The following is a 16,824-nucleotide window of genomic DNA, read 5'->3' as shown; positions in this document are numbered from 1 at the left end:
GGGCACTATTAGGAGGCAGGTCTTAGGGGCAGATGGAACCCCCAATCTGAAAAGGATGCCTTTGAGGAAAGCTTCCTAACTGATAGCCAAGTGAGGTGACTGCGTATCCAGTGAGTGGTACAGTTAAACAGTTTTGTACAGATGCATGGTATCTAAAAGCAGACAGTAGGTGAGCTGATGGATTAGTAGATTCTGGGTTGTTTCATCGAGGGATTCATCTAGGGATTCAGGGGAGTGCTTCTTACAGGTTGCTTTTTTGGAGGGTTCCTTTATTGCGGTACATTTCCTTAAAGGCATATATTGGTCATGCATTAAGCTAAGTTCATTCTGAACATCTTTGCGCAGTTTATCTGAAGTTTTACACCATAATAATTTTGACCAGCTAACTGTTTCGTTCTGTTAACCTGGGCCCTATCAAACACTAGAATCTTTGAAACCACATTAAGTTTCTTCTTTGCAAGGCAAACAATGAAACGAATCACATTATGATCATTGCCAGATAAATATCCTTTTTTTATTAGTAACCAATAATGAAGCAGCAATAGTTCTATTTTAAACCTGGTACAGTCTGTCATACTGTTGGCTCTAGAACCCACCGCTCCAGAAAGCTGCCTTGAAAATATTCAAAGAACTTGCTACCTTTTTGACTCGGGCTAGTTGTTTTGCCCAATTGAAAATTAAAGACTCCCATTAAAAAACTTTGCTTGTGTCACAGGCTCTCAAACCCTGAATTAATACATTGGGATATGTACTATCATTTCACCATCACTGTGTGGCTACTGCTGTCCATGGTTAGTCCTGCCAGAGGATATGGTGCAGAACTCTCATTTATCTTGTGCCATCCTCACCCATTACTGCAGCTCATTTGCAGGGCTCTCTGACATCCAACATCCAACTATTACCATCTTGACCTCTCTTTCTGCTCTCTGTACTTCATTTTCTAGAAGAGGCCTTTGTAGTTTTTCCAGTTCTGATCAAATGGTCAAAATACTGACTTATTGTTTTCTAGTTGTCATTTATTAAGTTCCTACTGCTCTTGTAATTTCAAGTACGTCTTCATTTTTCTTAAGATCTATATATGAAATTTTAAGTGTACCTCTAGCATCCACATTTCAAAGGCCTCCCTATTTATTCTTCCATTGATCTGAACTGTTCAAGTTTCTGAGGCAGACAGGAAAGGGGATAGATCATAGTATCTTTGAGTTTTTCCTCATTATAAGTTTGAGTTTTCCTGTTGTTAACACATCCTTCATCTTTACAATATTATTTCTGAACATTTTTAACCTCCTTTCAATCTCTGCATCATTTTTGCCATCTTCTGTCACCATTTGCCTCAAATAAACAAACTTTTCTGTTTGTTTCAGTGTGATACCATCCACGTCAATCATCACTTTGGTTTCTTCAGATGTGTTCCTTCCAACTATCATTGTTTTGGCTCAATTCCTGCCTGATTTTACTTGATCTATGATGCTAATATTGGGCCTCTACTGCTACTGGAACTAACGCTGTCATTATATTGTTGTCAATGAGGAGAATACATTCTGGCTGGAGGATGAAAGAAATGGTCCATTGATTTAAGAAGGTCAGTGGTTTTAGAAAACATCAAGCACAACAATGAAATAGTCTAATTTCTTTTAAATGTCAATGATAAATGATGGGTAAATTATATTAAGAAGAATAAATGCACAGCATTTATGGAGACACTTGGTGTGCAGTAGATGTGTCGCTACCTCTGAGACATGAGGGCTGCGTTCAAGATCCACCTGTCCCAGAGGTATGTAATAATATCATTGAACAAGTCGATTAGAAAAATATCTAGAATTGAAGAATGACATGCGATCCCTTTTTGGTTTTCCAAAGGAAAATAAATAACTTGCACAACAGTTACTAGGCTTCTTGTGGTGCAGTAGTAGTGTCTCTACCACGGGACGAGAAGTTTAAGTTCCACCTGCTCCAGGCAATATTTGAATGAGTTGGTTAAAAAATCTGCACAGCATTGACTTTTTATGACTAAACTTATAAAAGTGTCGCTAATCATCAAATTGTTGGCTTGGCCTAAGAAAGCTATATAACTTGAAAGAGCCCAGTCAAAGGGAAATTTGTTGTGCCTGTTTTATGTTAAGCTGCAAAAATCTAACTCTCTTCCACCATTTGATATTACACTTAAGAATTACAGCTGGAATCAGGCGGTTAAGCTGATTTTCTCAAAGATATGTTCGTTAGAACAATTATCAAGAGCTGACATGATAAACAGTTCTATTTCTCATCCTTCTTAATTGGACATCTGACCCCAATTTCAGTAGCAAAAGGGCAGTCACATCAAGTACTATGATCTTTTTAATAGCTAACACATATGGTCTGTAGAATATCAGTCTTACAAAGGAAGAGCATTATTCTGTTACTTAATGTAATCATTGCACAAAAAAAAGTATTTGTTTGTAATTAATTGCTGGATAAAAAGGAATAAAATGAGAATGATCTGGAAAGCTCAGTGGTCTCATTAAAAATAATAAGAGGTATGTTATGTCACGCACAAAGAACCAGCAAAGGGCAATCTTGCTGATTCTGTTTGGTTTATAGTGTTACAAACTTGCACTTCAAGATTTGTTTTCTGTCATGAAATTGTCCCTTAAATTTGGGGTAAAATGGAGGAATGAAGAGGGTCATGTGATATTCTGAATCTTATGGCAACAAATGTTGTTAAGGGTTAAAGGGGGTTCAGTTTCTTTCACGGGAAAGCATGTGCAAAATGTTCACAATAAACAATAATCCAAGCAGTTATCCGGATGCTAGTTAGACTGCTGGTCTCCAAGTGCCATGGAGGTGTTAGAATGGTCAGATTTTGTACATCTTTATACCATAAACTGTCTTTCTAACATCAGGAGAAAATAAAATTTGTAGTCTACAGGAAAACTAGTTCACATTTTTACTTGCATCCAAGGCTCATATGATTCACACTGCTATGGAGATAGATTTTGAGAGGGGCAGTGTCCATCAGAATCCATCCAATGTAGGATCATGTTGTAAATTTACTTAATCTCTGAACCTCACAGATCTGGTCAGTCTGCTGGCATCTGTGAGAAAGTTTGTAGGGCGGGGGGAAGAGAAAATTGGAATCTGCAAATCTCTAATGTTTACCATGAAAAATGAATGTTTACATTGGAAATATAAAGATCAAGAGTGTGGAAGACACCGAGGGTCAAGAGCTGGAAGCTTTGTTAAATTTGTCTCGTGGCAGGGTTCTCTAGGTTAACCCAAATCACAAAAATCAGGTGGGGGTTGGATATGATACAGCTGGGAATGAGAAAAGGACTGACAATAACTTTGTCTTGGTTTAAGAAGAAGAGGGCACCTACTTAAGAGACAAGTAATGTTTAACTATGGAAAGATCAGCTTTGAATGTTAGTTACTGACTGAACATTGTTTCGTCAATATAACACAGTGTGGAGCTGGAGGAACACAGCAGGCCAGGCAGCATCAGAGGAGTAGAAAAGCTGACATTTTCAGTCGGGACCCGTCAGCTTTCCTGCTCCTCTGATGCAGCCTGGCCTGTTGTGCTCCTCCAGCTCCACACTGTCTTATCTGAGTCTCCAGCATCGGCAGTTCTTACTATCTCTCATTGTTTAGTCAATGTTAGTTTTTGTTTGCTGCAGTAGAAGTCTAAAATCTTGGGATCTTCTGTGATCCTTTGCATCATTACATGGAAGTTCAAATTCCTTTTTCACGATTGTCATTTTTTATGGGGATTGCAACTACATTTATACAACTACACTAGTGGAATGCACTACAACAAATGTTTTACTAGCCAACACCGATGGGACCAGGAGTGTGTCGGGTCCCTCAAAAACGTCTACACAAAAACATCAACACACCTCCTAAGTAACAATGTAGAAACACAGTAAGTAATGGAGACATAATGTGGAGTATATAGCTCACCATTATACTTTACTTACAACTAAGCACACAGACATCACCTTCCACTGTAGTATTTGAGGCATATCATTTTCATCATTTTATCAAGAGTCCTAGTTGACAAGGTGCTGGTTAAAACAAGTTTGCTGTATTAAATATTTGGCCGGTGAGATGATTGTGCTTGGCAAATAGACTCAACTTTGTCATGTTGAGAATGATATCCATTTATAGTTAGATTTTTGTTATGATTGGATTTGTATAACAATTTTGATTGCTTTCGAGTAACTTACCAGCAAAGAAATCTTTATCATGTCAGCAAACTGGGAATGTGAATAGAGAGGAAATATTGCAATCCAGCTCAATGTTTGCAAACATTACCTTCTTTCAATCTTTAAGTAATCCTTTTCGAAGTGGGAGCCCACGATTGTAAGTAGCCAGGAAAGTATTTAGACTTACCCAATTCTGTATCTCTGATACCCATGTAGTTTTCCAATAAATCATCCACCTTTTTAGTTGCTCGTTCTTCAAACTCTGTTGGCTAAAGAAATAGAAATTTTGATCCCTTTCAAAATCAAAAAACGTGTATAGATTCCCTTTAAAACCACAACAGTTCAGGAATTTATATGCTGCTCAGTTTTGCACCTTCCGAAATGTGTACCAGAAGTGTATGGCTTTTCTCGGGATCTTTGTCTATTCATAAAAGTGTTGAATTCACAATGGAGCATGCAAGGACTTTGGGCAAGCAGTTTAGAAGCCAGATTCCAACTTCGATAATTGAAACAAACAAAGCTATTCTAATATGATAAATTGCAATTGCAATTAGGTTTGTAAACAAGTAATCAGAATAAAATTCCTGTCCCGCAGGCCCGACCAGTCCCCCTCCACCGACACGCTCATCCGCCTAGCTGAACTCGTCCTCACACTCAACAACTTCTCTTTTGACTCCTCCCACTTCCTACAGACTAAGGGGGTGGCCATGGGCACCCGCATGGGCCCCAGCTATGCCTGCCTCTTTGTAGGTTACGTGGAACAGACCCTCTTCTGCACCTACACAGGCCCCAAACCCCACCTCTTCCTCCGGTACATTGATGACTGTATCGGCGCCGCCTCTTGCTCCCCAGAGGAGCTCAAACAGTTCATCCACTTCACCAACACCTTCCACCCCAACCTTCAGTTCACCTGGGCCATCTCCAGCACATCCCTCACCTTCCTGGACCTCTCAGTCTCCATCTCAGGCAACCAGCTTGTAACTGATGTCCATTTCAAGCCCACCGACTCCCACAGCTACCTAGAATACACCTCCTCCCACTCACCCTCCTGCAAAAATTCCATCCCCTATTCCCAATTCCTCCGCCTCCGCCGCATCTGCTCCCACGATAAGACATTCCACTCCCGCACATCCCAGATGTCCAAGTTCTTCAAGGACCGCAACTTTCCCCCCACAGTGATCGAGAACGCCCTTGACCGCGTCTCCCGTATTTCCCGCAACACATCCCTCACACCCCGCCCCCGCCACAACCGCCCCAAGAGGATCCCCCTCGTTCTCACACACCACCCTACCAACCTCCGGACACAACGCATCATCCTCCGACACTTCCGCCGTTTACAATCCGACCCCACCACCCAAGACATTTTTCCATCCCCACCCCTGTCTGCTTTCCGGAGAGACCACTCTCTCCGTGACTCCCTTGTTCGCTCCACACTGCCCTCCAACCCCACCACACCCGGCACCTTCCCCTGCAACCGCAGGAAATGCTACACTTGTCACCACACCTCCTCCCTCACCCCTATCCCACGCCCCAAGATGACATTCCACATTAAGCAGAGGTTCACCTGCACATCTGCCAATGTGGTATACTGCATCCACTGTACCCGGTGCGGCTTCCTCTACATTGGGGAAACCAAGCGGAGGCTTGGGGACCGCTTTGCAGAACACCTCCGCTCAGTTCGCAAAAAACAACTGCACCTCCCAGTCGCAAACCATTTCCACTCCCCCTCCCATTCTTTAGATGACATGTCCATCATGGGCCTCCTGCAGTGCCACAATGATGCCACCCGAAGGTTGCAGGAACAGCAACTCATATTCCGCCTGGGAACCCTGCAGCCTAATGGTATCAATGTGGACTTCACCAGTTTCAAAATCTCCCCTTCCCCTACTGCATCCCTAAACCAGCCTAGCTCGTCCCCTCCCCCCACTGCACCACACAACCAGCTCAGCTCTTCCCCCCCACCCACTGCATCCCAAAACCAGTCCAACCTGTCTCTGCCTCCCTAATCTGTTCTTCCTCTCACCCATCCCTTCCTCCCACCCCAAGCCGCACCCCCAGCTACCTACTAACCTCATCCCACCTCCTTGACCTGTCCGTCTTCCCTGGACTGACCTATCCCCTCCCTACCTCCCTACCTATACTCTCTCCACCTATCTTCTTTACTCTCCATCTTTGGTCCGCCTCCCCCTCACTCCCTATTTATTCCAGTTCCCTCTCCCCATCCCCCTCTCTGATGAATGGTCTAGGCCCGAAACGTCAGCTTTTGTGCTCCTGAGATGCTGCTTGGCCTGCTGTGTTCATCCAGCCTCACATTTTATTATCTTGGAATTCTCCAGCATCTGCAGTTCCCATTATCTCAGAATAAAAGCATATTTTGTTATTTCACCTTGTTTAAAGTGACTATCGTTGCCAAACTAATAGACCACATGCTGAGCTGAAGACATTTAATAGTATCGAAGCCCAAATCAAGCACGCATAGGCTACGCAATGTCATAACAGAAGCTTCATGCTAAATTGTCTGAAACTATAAAAGCATTAGATATCTTCCTTCCATTTAAAAGCAAAGTTTCTGTCAAGCAACGGAGGGGAAGAGGTGTGGTGATATTTTTCAAGATTTCAAACGCAATTGCTTACATTTTAACACCATTGGCTGTATTAAATCACAGCATAAAACATGAAAACAGAAGCTAAGGAGATCTTTTTAAAAACATTTTTGACTGTTTTAGGATACTTTTTAAATGGAAAATAGTATTGAAAAGCATAAAATCACTTCCAATGGTGGTTAATGTAAGAATCAATTATCATTTGCAGGTCAAACCGTTTCATTAAAATTGGAGATGGATTACAATACAACATCCAATGGTGACATTTGAAGGTGTCGAAACATGTTATGCTTGTTTTCTGTTCCTCAATTTCCCTCACAATGAACTCTGATCTCAGGAGATGTACATACACATTTTACCATCAAAGGCCTTTAACACAGGGATGGAGTAGACCATTCAGCCCCTCAAACCTGTTCCACCATTCAGTGAGATTGTAGCTAATCTGTGATCTAACTCCGTACCCATTAATATGTTAAATTTACTTAACAAAAATTTTTTCTGCCCCAGGTATAAAATTAACAACTAATCTAGCATCAGCTGTCATTTGTGGAAGAGAGTCCCAAATACCTCCCACCCTTTGTGCTTCCTAACTTCCTGAAACATCTGGCCTTAATTCTCAGACCCCGCCTCCTGGATCTAAAATCCCAATCAATGGAAATAATTTATCTTTATCTACCCTGTCTTTCCTTGTTAATCTCTTGAAAACTTTGATAAGATCACCCCTTGATGTTCTAAATTCATACAGAAAATGGGCCTAAACTGATCTCTATTTATAATGTAACCTCTGAAGTTCAGGTATCATTCTTGTAAATGATCCAGTTCTCTAGATAGAAAGGCCAGCATTCCATTAACCTTTTTGATTATTTTCTGCACCTCATCATGACATGTTAAAGATCTGTGTACCCAAGCTCCCAAATCTCTTTGGACATCCACTGAAGTTAACTTCATGACATCTAGAAAGTACCTAGATCTATCCTTCTATCCAACCTGGGTAACCTCACACTTGATTACATTAGATTCCATCTGCCATAGTTTTATCTGCCATTCACATAGTCTATCAACATCCCTTTGAATTTTTATGCTATCATCTACGCTGTGTACATTGCTCCCTAACTTTGTGTCATCATCCAAGTCATTAATAAATAATGTAAACAAATGAGGCCATAACACACCTCCATGAAGGACATCACTGGTCACATCCTGCCAATTTGAGTACCTAGTCATTATCTCTACTTTCTGTCACTTGCCAGTCAACCAATGTCCCAGCAATGTCATTAATTGCCTTCAACTCCACATGCTTCTACCTTGGTTAACAGTCCCTTATTAAGGACTTTATCAAAGGCCTTCTGGAAGTCCACGTAAACAATATCCATAGATATTCCCCTGTGTGCTACATGTGAATGGGCCACAAATATTTTGTGATGTCTGAATGGCAGAGGAAGAGTGTCTTTCCAGCAATGAAAACAATGTTCACTGTTTGTGACTTGATTCATACCTCCACTTGCAGATGAAAATTTGGCTCTAATGTCATGAGATCAAATTTTTCTCATATTTCTCATAAACAGTCATTTATCAACGACAACTTTGACCAGACCTGCTTCCTTATGTACGTTTGCACCTCAGAGCTCTGCAACCTCTCCCAATTTAGATAAGGATTTTTTTTATCTTAACTGTCAAAATGGACGATGTCGTATTTTTCTGCATCTGCTAGATAGTTTCTCACTTACTTATTCTAACCACATCCCTTTGACACTTGCTTTATTTTCACAACTTACTGCCCTGCCTTTCTTCGTGTCATCAGTAAATGTAACAAACATATTTTTGGTCCCTCTACTGTAGTAATTTACATAAATGTAAACAGTTGAGGCCCAGCACTGATCCTTAACACACATCACTCACTACCTTGTGCCAACCAAAAAATAGGATATAGAACTCCCTTACTCACCAAATGCCCAGCAATCTGTACAAAAGGGGGAGGTTGGTTAGCTCAGTTGGCTGGATGTCTGGATTAAGACGCAGGATGATATCAACGGTGTGGATTTAATTCCCATATGGCTAATGTAACCATGGAGGAATCTCTTTCTCAACTTCACTCTACGACCTGATGTGTGGAGACATTTAGGTTAAACCAGCACCAGTTGACTCTCCCTCTGGTCTAGTAAGGCTACTGTGATTTACTTCTACTCTGTGCAAAGCCGCACTCTGTGCTATATCAAACTGAGATGGCAGTATTTATATGCTCCTTTAGAAAAAAACAGAAGTTGCTGGAAAAACTAAGCAGATCTGGTAGCATCTGTGAAGAAAAATCAGAATTAATATTTCAGGTCCAGTGACCCTTCCTCAGAATTGATGGTAGTTAGGAAAATGTTGGTTTAAATATCGGGGATAACGGGAAGTGCAGATGCTGGAGAATCCAAGATAATGAAATGTGAGGCTGGATGAACACAGCAGGCCCAGCAGGATCTCAGGAGCACAAAAGCTGACGTTTCGGGCCTAGACCCTTCATCAGAGAGGGGGATGGGCTGAGGGTTCTGGAATAAATAGGGAGAGAGGGGGAGGCGGACCGAAGATGGAGAGAAAAGAAGATAGGTGGAGAAGAGAGTATAGGTGGGGAGGTAGGGAGGGGATAGGTCAGTCCAGGGAAGACGGATAGGTCAAGGAGGTGGGATGAGGTTAGTAGGTAGGAGATGGAGGTGCGGCTTGGGGTGGGAGGAAGGGATGGGTGAGAGGAAGAACAGGTTAGGGAGGCAGAGACAGGTTGGACTGGTTTTGGGATGCAGTGGGTGGAGGGGAAAAGCTGGGCTGGTTGTGTGGTGCAGTGGGGGGAGGGGACGAACTGGGCTGGTTTTGGAATGCAGTGGGTGGAGGGGAAAAGCTGGGCTGGTTGTGTGGTGCAGTGGGGGGAGGGGACGAACTGGGCTGGTTTTGGGATGTGGTGGGGGAAGGGAGAGATTTTGAAGCTGGTGAAGTCCACATTGATACCATTGGGCTACAGGGTTCCCAAGCGGAATATGAGTTGCTGTTCCTGCAACCTTCGGGTGGCATCATTGTGGCACTGCAGGATGCCCATGATGGACATGTCATCTAAAGAATGGGAGGGGGAGTGGAAATGGTTTGCGACTGGGAAGTGCAGTTGTTTATTGCGAACCGAGCGGAGGTGTTCTGCAAAGCGGACCCCAAGCCTCCGCTTGGTTTCACCAATGTAGAGGAAGCCACACCGGATACAGTGGATGCAGTATACCACATTGGCAGATGTGCAGGTGAACCTCTGCTTAATATGGAAAGTCATCTTGGGGCCTGGGATTGGGGTGAGGGAGGAGGTGTGGGGGCAAGTGTAGCATTTCCTGCGGTTGCAGGGGAAGGTGCCGGGTGTGGTGGGGTTGGAGGGCAGTGTGGAGTGAACAAGGGAGACAGGGAGAAAGTGGTCTCTCCGGAAAGCAGACAGTGGTGGGGATGGAAAATGTCTTGGGTGGTGGGGTCGGATTGTAAATGGCGGAAGTGTCGGAGGATGATGCGTTGTATCCGAGGGTTGGTGGGGTGGTGTGTGAGAACGCGGGGGATCCTCTTTGGGCGGCTGTGGCGGGGGCGGGGTGTGAGGGATGTGTTGCGGGAAATACGGGAGACGCGGTCAAGGCCATTCTCGACCACTGTGTGGGGAAAGTTGCGGTCCTTGAAGAACTTGGACATCTGGGATGTGCGGGAGTGGAATGCCTCATCGTGGGATCAGATGCGGCAGAGGCGGAGGAATTGGGAATAGGGGATGGAATTTTTGCAGGAGGGTGGGTGGGAGGAGGTGTATTCTAGGTAGCTGTGGGAGTCGGTGGGCTTGAAATGGACATCAGTTACAAGCTGGTTGCCTGAGATGGAGACTGAGAGGTCCAGGAAGGTGAGGGATGTGCTGGAGATGGCCCAGGTGAACTGAAGGTTGGGGTGGAAGGTGTTGGTGAAGTGGATGAACTGTTTGAGCTCCTCTGGGGAGCAAGAGGCAGCGCCGATACAGTCATCAATGTAACGGAGGACGAGGTGTGGTTTGTGGCCTGTGTAGGTGCGGAAGAGGGACTGTTCCATGTAACCTACAAAGAGGCAGGCATAGCTGGGGCCCATGCGGGTGCCCATGGCCACCCCCTTACTCTGTAGGAAGTGGGAGGAATCGAAAGAGAAGTTGTTGAGTGTGAGGACGAGTTCGGCTAGGCGGATGAGGGTGTTGGTGAAGGGGGACTGGTCGTGCCTGCGGGACAGGAAGAAGCGGAGGGCCTTGAGGCCATCTGCATGCGGAATACAGGTGTATAGGGACTGGACGTCCATGGTGAAAATGAGGTGTTGGGGGCCAGGGAATTGCAAGTCCTGGAGGAGGTGGAGGGTGTGGGTGGTGTCACGGACGTAGGTAGGGAGTTCCTGGACCAAAGGGGAGAAAATGGAGTCCAGTTATATGGAGATTAGTTCGGTGGGGCAGGAGCAGGCTGAGACGATGGGTCGACCAGGGCAGGCAGGTTTGTGGATTTTGGGAAGGAGATAGAAACGGGCCGTGCGCGGTTGGGGAACAATGAGTTTGGAGGCTGTGGGTGGGAGGTCCCCTGAGGTGATGAGGTCATGAATGGTGTTGGAGATGATGGTTTGGTGCTCAGGGGTGGGGTCATGATCGAGGGGGCGGTAGTAGGTGGTGTCGGAGAGTTGGCGTTTGGCCTCGGCGATGTATAGGTCAAAGATCGGGTGTGGGAGGTTGGGGTGGGGTGGGTAAGGAGTGAAGAATGGGTAGGGATAGAGCCCAAAAGACAGACAAACACAGGTGGCAAAGGAGTTAGTAATGATCTGGCTGGGAGGGTGAAAAGCTGTTAGTGGGGACTGTTAGTGACTAAAAATAGGCAGTGTGCAGGCTATGTGATAACAGAGCCTTGTGTTTCGGGTAGGGGACTAGGACATGGGAGAGTTCAGACCCTAAAATTATTGAACTTGATACTTTTGATTTTAAATACTCTCTGACTCAATTTAGCCACAGTTGTAGAAAATAAAGCTTGAGTTAGTTTCCTTGATTAACCAACTTAGCTGCTCTTCTTTGGAAAGCGAATATATCCCTAATTTAAGATAATAAAGTGTGAAGCTGGATGAACACAGCAGGCCAAGCAGCATCTCAGGAGCACAAAAGCTGACGTTTCGGGCCTAGACCCTTCATCTCGGGTCTAGGCCCGAAACGTCAGCTTTCGTGCTCCTGAGATGCTGCTTGGCCTGCTGTGTTCATCTAGCTTCACACTTTATTATCTTGGATTCTCCAGCATCTGCAGTTCCCATTATTTCTGAAATGACTGGAGGCCTTGGCCAAAGGATTAGGTTTTAATGAGTGTCTTAATGAAAGAGAGAGAAAGGTTTAGGAAGAGATTCAAGAGCTTATAAACCAGGCAGTTCAAAGAAGGGAAAAAACTGTAAAACTTTCAAATAACATATACTGGTTGATCCATCTTGTATACTTCAAAATGAAGGTTGAGTATGACCACTGCATTCATTTGTGAATATTACCGGCTTATTTTTACTGGATTTTGCCTCTGGGGAGAAATGATGTACAAAAAGACAGAATTAGTGGAATACAGATAAAGTGGGAGATGAAAATGAGGGTGAGTATTTTAAACTAAAAGCATTACCTGTCTGCAAGCCATTGTGGATCAACGGATGAATGGCAAACAGGACTTGAAGCAACTTAGGAAATATTCAGCCGTGCTTTGGATGAGCTAAAATTTAAAAAGGATGCAAGATGGGAAGCAGGCCAGTTGTGGATTTGAAAATTCAAGCCCAGAGAGCTCGGGTATGTTTAGAATACTTATGTTGTGAATAGCTGTGTTCAACCTCATGCCACAGCTGAGGTAGGGAGAGATTCAAATGAAAAGGAATGGTGTTCATGGCAGGATCAATAGGCCTTCCCAATGTTTAGTTGGAAGAAATGTCTAGCCATCCAATACTAGATGTCAGACAAACAGTACATCAAATAAAGAACAGGAGAGAAACTTAGGGAGGTGGTGGTACAGCAGAGGTGGGAGTCTTTGGCGTAATTGTGAAATGTGGGATTACATTTCAGGACGATGTCACCAAGGCCCATATGTAGAGGAGAAACGGAAGGAATCTAAGGATTAATCATTGAGGAACTGCCAAAGTGCAGGATTGGGAAAATAAATAATTTGCAGTTACTTCTCTAGTTAGGACTGGACAGGTAGGATGGAATTAGGTGAGGTGTTCAAATCAATGGGCAAGTAAGCACAATTTTTAGAGCTAAAAGCAGCATAAATGTTTAAACCTATTTTCATTTTAGAATTTGAAATGAATAAACTGGGAAGAAGTAAACTCCTTCCCTCACATAACATTCTAGGACAATCTTTCTGTAATTTCTTTTTGACAGTGAAAAGTAAATGTTCTAATCCAGCCCTGACAATAAGTACGTAAAAGCAGTGTGTGCTTTTCACGAGTATGAATCAGCAGAGATCAACATTGTTAGACCTCCAAAAATATTTTTTTATTTGGCTTAAGAAAACAAGTTGTTGGCCTGGATTGAACCTGCTGACACAAAGTTGCCAAAAAAGGGACGGAAAATAACCTGTCATCATCCTTTAGAGGATTGCAGGTCTGAATGACTGATGTGGTGTTTAATGTGAAATAATTGCTTGCGAAGACTTTTTATTTGAGCTTGTATCTTTCTAACGGTCACAAGCATTGGATCAGAAATGAACGAATTTGTGAATCTGATGGAGTGGCTCAGCATGGAAGCATCAAACTTGTATGCTCTCTATTTTAATGGTGATATTCACAACTTCAAAGAGTAGGCAATTTCAGACAATTAAAGTGGTCTGTTAAAAGTGAGGAGTAAAAGAGTGAAAGTAAAAGTGTTCAGCAAACACCTGTGGAGTCTTAAAAGCCATTTCCACCTATCAATAGCCTTTAGTAAATTTAAAGGCACAGGAAATTAAGAAGTAGCAGCAACAATGCAGTCCTAGGCACGCATCTGTGGGTAAGTAATTATTGAATTCCTAGAGTATGGTTACAGGCCATTTGGTTCATCAAATCAACACCAAATCTCTGAATAGCATCCCACCCCATCACTAAGTCACCTAACCTACACATCCCTAGACACCAAGGGGCAATTTATCATGGGCCAACCCACATACCCTGCACATCCTTGGACTGTGGGAGGAAATCTATACAGCCACAGAGAGAATGTGCAAACTACATGCAGACACTCGCCCAAGGCTAGAATCAAACCCAGGCCCCTGGCAATGTAAGGCAGTAGTGCTAACCACTGAACTACCATGCCACCCAATGGCTGTACCCTTTTCCTCAGTTGTCACACTAATACTACATTTGTTTCTTGCAGGCTGGGTTGTCCTTTGCACCTAGCCACTGTGCTAGCTTCTTGGGGAGCACTGAATACCTATGATGCCACCAGGTTTCAGGCCGCAAATAACTTTTGCTGCCTTTTTCCAAAATTGCACATTAGTTGCAATCACCGCTACAGCAGGGAGCACAGTTTAACACTTGCCTCTCCATTGACCCAGGCTGCGAGAGGACACTGTGCAATGGTTATTTGGTTTGTTGTGTAAATGGATGATGATGTTTTGGCAGGGGCAGCCAAATCAGCAATGTTGAACAAAGAACAAAGAAAATTACAGCACAGGAACAGGCCCTTTGGTCCTCCAAGCCTGCGCCAATCCAGAACCTCTATCTAAGCCTGTTGCCTATTTTTCAAGGACCTGTATCCCTCTGCTCCCTGCCCATTCATGTATCTGTCTAGATACATCTTAAATGACACTCTCTTGCCTGTCTCTACCACCGCCACTGGCAATGCTTTCCAGGCACCCACCACCCTCTGCGTAAAGAACTTTCCATGCATATCTCCCTTAAATTTTTCCCCTTCACCTTGAAATTATGACCCCTAATAATGAATTCTTGTAATGACTTCTGATCACTCATACATGATTTCCTCCATCCAATATCGTGTAAAGCAAGGATGTTAGGACTTCACATTATAGTGATGACAAGCTTTTCTGACACAATTCTCCATGGGAAGTCCACCCATGAACACAATATCTGAGAGTTTTCACTTCCCATTGTGCCCACTGAGGAGCAGATACCAGTTGGAAGACATTGAATACCCCTCAAATAGCTTGGTATCACTGATATCCTCCTTCAGTTTTCTCTCACCCTCCAAACATATCAACTTGGATATTGGCAAATCATAATTGCTACAGACAAACAAAAGTCTAAGTACTGGCATTTTTAAAGAAAAAATTGCAGGACATTTTAAGAAGAGTAAAATAGATGGAAAAATTGTTAGCCTGTTAAAAGTGTGCTTGCATGAATCCTGCCTCAGGCCATTAATGCCAAAGTTTGTTAGACATACTGGCCCTTTACCTCAAATTTCCACCGGGTCCTCTCAGTCTGAGTATGACTTTGAAAAGAGGGCTGTGAGTTTGGTGAGTAAGGGAAATCTTAATCTTTTGCTAAGAATGTACTATTGTTTGTACATTACATTAAAAAAAAAATTTAACTGAAATCTACAATTTAAACGATAACTTTCATCCAGGCTAAATTAGGGATATGTGATAATGGGAACTGCAGATGCTGGAGAATCCAAGATAATAAAGTGTGAAGCTGGATGAACACAGCAGGCCAAGCAGCATCTCAGGAGCACAAAAGCTGACGTTTCGGGCCTAGACCCTTCATCAGAGAGGGGGATGGGGAGAGGGTTCTGGAATAAATAGGGAGAGAGGGGGAGGTGGACCGAAGTTGGACAGAAAAGAAGATAGGTGGAGAGGAGAGTATAGGTGGGGAGGTAGGGAGGGGATCGGTCAGTCCAGGGAGGCGGGATGAGGTTAATAGGTAGGAAATGGAGGTGCGTCTTGAGGTGGGAGGAAGGGGTAGGTGAGAGAAAGAACAGGTTAGGGAGGCGGGAACAGGCTGGGCTGGTTTTGGGATGCAGTGGGGGGAGGGGAGATTTTGAAGCTTGTGAAGTCCACATTGATACCATTGGGCTGCAGGGTTCCCAAGCGGAATATGAGTTGCTGTTCCTGCAACCTTCGAGTGGCATTGTTGTGGCACTGCAGGAGGCCCATGATGGACATGTCATCTGAGGAATGGAGGGGGAGTTAAAATAGTTTGCGACTGGGAGGTGCAGTTATTTATTGCAAACCGAGCGGAGGTGTTCTGCAAAGCAGTCCCCAAGCCTCCGCTTGGTTTCCCCAATGTAGAGGAAGCCACACCAGGTACAATGGATACAGTATACCACATTGTCAGATTTGCAGGTGAACATCTGCTTAATATGGAAAGTCATCTTGGGGCCTGGGATTGGGGTGAGGGAGGAGGTGTGCGGGCAAGTGTAGCACTTCCTGCGGTTGCAGGGGAAGCTGCTGGGTGTGGTGGGGTTGGAAGGCAGTGTGGAGCGAACAAGGGAGTCACGGAGAGAGTGGTCTCTCCGGAAAGCAGACAAGGGTGGGGATGGAAAAATGTCTTGGGTGGTGGGGTTGGATTGTAGATGGCGCAAGTGTCAGAGGATGATGTGTTATATCCGGAGAATGGTGGGGTGGTATGTGAGAATGAGGGGGATCCTCTTTGGGCGGTTGTGGTGGGGGCGGGGTGTGAGGGATGTTTTGCGGGAAATGCGGGAGACACGGTCAAGGGCGTTCTCGACTACTGTGGGGGGAAATCTGTGGTCCTTGAAGAACGTGGACATCTGGGATGTGCAGGAGTGGAATGCTTCATCCTGGGATCAGAAGCGGCGGAGGCGGAGAAATTGGGAATAGGGGATGGAATTTTTGCAGGAGGGTGGGTGGGAGGAGGTGTATTCTAGGTAGCTGTGGGAGTCAGTGGGCTTGAAATGGACATCAGTTACAAGCTGGTTGCCTGAGATGGAGACTGAGAGGTCCTGGAAGGTGAGGGTTGTGCTGGAGATGGGCCAGGTGAACTTGAGGTTGGGGTGGAAGGTGTTGGTGAAGTGGATGAACTGTTCGAGCTCCTCTGGGAAGCAAGAGGCGGCCCCGATACAGTCATCAATGTAACGGAGGAAG

The 16,824-nt window shown here is 44.4% G+C and overlaps 1 protein-coding gene across 1 annotated transcript in view; it reads right to left on the bottom strand.

The window, feature by feature from the left end:
* The window catches only part of LOC125465648 (PDZ domain-containing protein GIPC3-like), a 79,626-nt gene that overhangs the window by 6,628 nt on the left and 56,174 nt on the right, over positions 1 to 16,824 (bottom strand). Inside the window, exon 5 of the mRNA XM_059638424.1 lies at positions 4,369 to 4,450. Coding sequence (XP_059494407.1) covers positions 4,369 to 4,450 — 82 coding nt within the window. The remainder of the gene's footprint in view (positions 1 to 4,368; positions 4,451 to 16,824) is intronic.

This window comes from Stegostoma tigrinum, chromosome 30 (assembly GCF_030684315.1).
Source record: "Stegostoma tigrinum isolate sSteTig4 chromosome 30, sSteTig4.hap1, whole genome shotgun sequence".
NCBI classification, from domain to species: domain Eukaryota; kingdom Metazoa; phylum Chordata; class Chondrichthyes; order Orectolobiformes; family Stegostomatidae; genus Stegostoma; species Stegostoma tigrinum.
The sequence above is the reverse complement of the archived record's forward strand: the minus strand, read 5'-3'. Positions and strand labels throughout refer to the sequence as shown.